The sequence below is a fragment of the Loa loa genome (assembly GCF_000183805.2).
Source record: "Loa loa unplaced genomic scaffold supercont3.755, whole genome shotgun sequence".
NCBI lineage: Eukaryota > Metazoa > Nematoda > Chromadorea > Rhabditida > Onchocercidae > Loa > Loa loa.
In genome coordinates this window covers 8847-14514 of record NW_018108935.1, presented here as the reverse complement: position 1 = coordinate 14514, position 5668 = coordinate 8847, and the positions used below count along the sequence as shown (strand labels likewise).

Genomic DNA, 5668 nt, shown 5'->3' with positions numbered 1-5668 from the left:
CCACTGCACTACGGTATATGCCGCTCGCTGCTGTAACCGCCATCTGATTGACTGCTACCACTAATTGGGCGACGTTGTTCTTTCCTTGAAAGAAATGTCAATTCTTTTGAATTTAATTCATTAATAACAAATCAATTCCATTAACATATTATTTATATCATGAAAATCAATCCAAAATTAGCTGATGCTGCCAATAAGTTTCTCTATTTTTCTTGGTACCATTCTAATAAAGGTTCAAGTAGTTCTACCATAAAGTTTTTATTATTAACAATTACTTTGAGTACATCGAATCTTCCATCTTCTTTAACTTTCTCGTATTGCAAATTAGCATAAAACAATTAACTGATAACACTTAAACAACGGTATTCCACTGCTATTACTATTTTAAAATTCCTAGCAGCAACAATAAAATGAGACAAATTTTCATTTTTTGATAATTTTTCCCAAAAATTGACAAGAAATAATAATTGGAACAGGCAAGCAAAACAAATTCAAATTGCATACCAATTCTATGCCAATCTGAAGCTTTCAAATTTTGAATTTTTAATTTTTATTTATTATTGTCCCCTAAAAATTTACTTTCAAATTTCGCTTTACCATAAAAGAGATAGTTAGGAAGAAACGTATCATTGAAGTAATCAATGATGACACATCGAATATAAATTAGTTGAAATGATATACCTTAGGAGTATTTCAAATTCTTCCAGAATTAAGTCTTTTAATACAACTCTACCGAAAGATAAAATTTCTTTTTTTTTTTTTTGAAATATTACTAATAAGGCTATGAAAAGGAGTTGCAGGAGATTTTATTATAGTACTTAAATATAGGCGTATCGATTAGTTCTCCAGTTTTTATCAGTACCATTTGCGATACCTTTGATACGCATTAATATAATAATATGTCATCAATAATCCCATCATTCATTTCTCTTTCCAGTTTCTTGTAGTTATAGTAAAGAAACGTACACACTTATACGCATAGTATATGTTTAAAATTGGACGGCTATTCTTATTTAATTAACCAGAAATTAAAATTTAAAAAAAGAAAATAGTGGAGCGAAAACTTACGCTATCGTAGCAGCCGCTTTACGAATAGATTTAATGAAGTGATTTTTGATCTCCGCTTGGCAACAACAAAAATGGTAGACAGACTCACGTGATAAACCAATATGTATTAGGATGAAGACATATTGTTGCTGGGATGATTGAGTGTTACTTTCGTTTACTTCCACTTCAGCAATTGGTAAAATTCGATAAACATTAGCCTGTAATTAGACTAATTAGTAGAAACAATAAGTAGGGTAGAGAAAAGGATGGATTGAAACGAAATTGAATAAAATATGACGTATGAGAACAGGAAGATTAATTAAAAAAAGCATAATTAAGATAGGTGTAATAAAGAGATTGATAAATGAAATGAAATTCATATTGAAATAAGGAAATAGGGAAAATTCATATTGAAATATGAAAAGAATTTTTTTTTTTAAAACCCAGAAAGAGATGATTAATATTTGTTTCGTAGAATGAAATTAATTAATCAAAGTAAAATAAAGGAAAAATTAAGAAAGAATTGAGGAAAATAAATAGATGTTTAAATTATGCAAATGAGCATCCATGCATACACCTCTTGTCTCTTCATTTTATCCTTCTTTTTTTTTTTCTTTTTTGTTAGTTATTAACAAAAAATATAAACCTTATTTTTAGAAAGTGTTGGGCAAAAAATTAAAATTAGACTGGTGAAAACAAATGCTACGCAAGCAATCGGACGTGAACGATTCTCGGGACAATTTAACCAATTGATATGTGCAAACATTAACAATTGACTAAAATTCATACGTGATATCTGAAAAAAAAAAGAAATTTTACAATTGTAGAGTGAAATTTAATGCTTTAAGATGGAATTATTGATGGCTTTCCTAATATTCGACATTGATTTTAGATTGAAAACAGTCTCAATGTTATGACTAAAAGTCGATAAGTTCATGTTAAAGCATTACTTCTTCTTATCATATATGAACTATTTGAGGGATCGAGAGAAGATATTGATGTAATGCTTTTAGAAATAATCGAAATTGATTTACTGTGCCATTTTTCGATGAAATTTCTTCGATAGTTTGTCCGTATTGCTCCGTTAATCGTTGCATTTCATTCACGTATTCTGCCAAGGCTTGCATTTTTGTTAATGCTTGTTCACCTTGTTGCCATTCTACGGATCCTGTAAATCAGATGATTTTCGGATAATAATAATGTCTAAATTGGCTTAAACATGTCAAATCAATCTTACTCTAAACCATTATGAGTAACCATTGATATGTGACAAAATATGACACACTAAGGATTTGGATCAAAGAATGGAACTGTTATAAGATTTGGATTTAGAAGCTTATTTCTAAAAAATGTATCTGTTTCGGTGTATAAGTGTTTCATGCTACCGTAAAATAATAAATGATCAATTTAAATGAATAGAAAAATAAATTATGAATTAAAATTGAAATTGGAAGTGGCAAAATTTGAATTGTAATATGTGAAACTGTAAATTTCTTTATTGGGGAGAGGGCGGGGGGAAGGGATAAAAAATGAAGGAAAAATGAACCTTTAAAACAGTTATCTTTAATTTGCTGTAAAAAAAGTGGATATTTGAGGATTCGTTGGATTGGTTTGATTAGTAATGATTGGGCACTTTCACTTTGCTCACCGCTAATATTCAATTTTTCCAATTTTACCGCAATATCATTTAGCTCTAAAAACAAAAAAAAATCATGAATTTTCTTCAAATTAAAATAAACAAAGAACGGAATTAAGCAAAATATCAATAATTAAAGTAATTAAATATATAGTAATTAAATATAGCAAAATATCAATAATTAAAGTAAAAAAAAGGATTGAATTGAGTAAAATATCAATAATAGCTGAAATAGTACATATGATACTGGAAGGATGAGTGAAAAATATACGAATGTATCTGATATTTGAAATTGAATTATCATCATCAAAAAAAAAACAAAAAAAAAAATGAAACAAATAGATTTACATATAATTTGAATATAATTGTTAACCTTTTTTATTTTGTTGAAATCGTAAATATGCAGCTGAATAATCGCTATAAATTTTAAATTTATTACATTTGTTAACAAATAGAGCCGAAATACGAATCAATGAATCCTGGAATGAAATTTAATATTAGCTTAAAATGAAAAATTCTTATGTTGTTTAAATTCAAATGCAAATTTTCCACGAGTATTTATGAAAATGCTTTAATGATATTTCATTAAAAGTTAAAATAATCAATTAATTTATTCGAATCATTCAATTTCACCCGTAATTGTTGTTGTGAGACAATAAATGAATGAACAACATCGCCAGCTGCATCAAGAAGTGATAAAAGAAATGAAGTTTGAATTCGTAATAAACGATCAGCTGTTTCCAATAGGGGTAAATTTGTTGGTTTCAAATATTGATTTACTAGCTAAAAATGAATTTTTTTTTGCCATTTAAATTTATTTTGATATTTTAAAATTTGAATCACATAGAATTTCCCAAAAATTTTCGAAACATTTCATAAATACATTCGAAGTATTTTGAATTAAAGGAAATAGAAATTCCAAAAATTATTAGTAAAAAAAAAGATTTTTTTTTTAAAAATATATCTTATGAAGTAATTAGACATTCATTTTATCTATCAATCTAAATATTTCAATCTAGAAGCAAAAAAAAAAAGAAGAAATTATGTCATCCCTTTCATTTATTTTCTTTGTCCACAATTTTCACTATTAAATTTCAACATGCTTACTTGTCACGGATTAAAGCTTACTTGTCCGAGTTAATTTATCTTCTTAATGATTCTAAATGTCTAAAAAAAAAGGGGACAGAGGAAAAAAAAAGCAGGAAAAAATTAAAACCTTCTGGACATCACGGACGAAATTTTCTTCCGTTGATACAAGTTCAGTAATTGTTTTTAGGAGTTGTTCTTCCGCTCCTTCACTAAAATGTGATACGGAAATGGCATCATTGTGAGTTGTATGTCGATATTCCTCACATCTTGTTGATTTCACGTAAGCAGAACGAGACATTTGACGAAATAAATGACCATTTGAAGATGGTTGATAATTTCGATGAATACTTCGAGTGGGTGATGATCGAGCTGATTCATTTTCTTGATCCTATAAATGCTACAGGATCAGAAAAATCGGAGAATAAAAAAAAAAAAGAAAAAAACACGGACATCAGCAAGCCAAGCCAATAATTTACTTTTGCGGTTCAAAAGTTTCCATAATTTAAACACAATTTGCTTACCTTTCGAGTTATGTTCGTATAAGATGTAATATCAGATATCCGATCCATACTGTAGGAACGATTTCTTATGGAATTATATGGTGGTGGTGGTGGTGGGGGTGCTGCATAACTGTTAAAAACTGTTGTAGGAGTAGTTGTAGTATTATTAGTTGAAGTGGGAAATGGTCTTGATCTCATGTATTGTGAAACGATAGCATCACGTTTACGTAGAACAAGATTCGTACCGTGACGCAATAAAATTTGTACCTCTTCGGCACTTTTTAATGAACTAATCAATCGATTATCAACACTTATCACCAAATCACCCACTTCAACACAAGTTGTTTTGTCACGGATTGCACTAACTTCAGCCTAAAATTAAAATTTTCCATAGCTAACTTATGTAAATATTTGATAGAAAATTTTTGAAATATTCATTCAAAATTAGAATTGTGTCACTATCATTGTCATTTATCATAATTAGTTGTAATATGAGTTGGTTTGTAATTTAAACTAGATTACAAGGAATTATTTTCCTACTTATTACTTGTAATAATGAGTAACATTCATTTCATATCTAAATTTATTTGCTCAATTATTTCTATTATTTTTCAAATATTTTTTCGAAAAATACCACCAAATTTGTGCAATTTTAAAGGATAAAAATTAATTTAAAATAAAAATACAATATAAAATCGGTCCGATAGCTTTTTTTTAAACCAAAAGGAACGGTTAAATTTTGCTAAAGAAAAATAAATTAATTAATTTCAAAAAGTACTGTAAAAATTGACAGTGTAAAAATTAAGAAAAGGAAAAGTGTCAGTTAATTATTTTAAGTAAATTGTAAGAAATGTTATTGTGATAATGAATGGACAGTAAATCATTTGGTGTGAATTTACAAATGCTTCATTAAAATGTGAAAAAAAAAGAAACTTAGAAAAGAGAATGGTAAAAAAAGACAAAAAAGAGAAAGAGAGAGAGGGAAAGAAAGAGGAAGAGGGGAAAAATGTAATAATAGGATAAATTTTTGTTTAAATTTTTAAACCAAAAAGAATCGTTTAAATTTTGTTAAAGAAAAATAAATTTTCAATTTCTATTAACTATTAATTACTATTTCTTTAAAATATTAAAATTGTAACTCTAACATTCTTCTGAAATGATATGAGAATTTTAAAATGCATCCATTAAAAGGCGTAATAAATTGTAATAAAATTTAGTGTGAAATAATTACAACTTAAATTGTTTCATCAATTTTCAACTTTTCATTTACTTAAAATGAAAATGTTATTATTTATTAAGTACTGATTTTAATTTTTTTTTTTGTTTATAACTAAGAACTAATTTTATTATAACTGAATTCGTGTTTTATATATATATATATATATATATATAGTAG

General features: G+C 27.1%; 1 protein-coding gene across 1 annotated transcript; it reads right to left on the bottom strand.

Annotated features, from left to right (window-relative positions):
• Window positions 1-8: 8 nt before the first annotated feature.
• On the bottom strand, window positions 9-4737 carry LOAG_12103 (RhoGEF domain-containing protein; the record flags this gene model as incomplete). Its single annotated transcript, XM_020448483.1, has 10 exons — window positions 9-84; window positions 1069-1265; window positions 1694-1843; window positions 2082-2215; window positions 2594-2740; window positions 3057-3162; window positions 3317-3466; window positions 3900-4160; window positions 4294-4644; window positions 4732-4737. 10 exons carry the CDS (start codon window positions 4735-4737, stop codon window positions 9-11), a joined length of 1578 nt encoding a protein of 525 aa, XP_020301376.1.
• Between the last annotated feature and the right edge of the window lie 931 nt (window positions 4738-5668).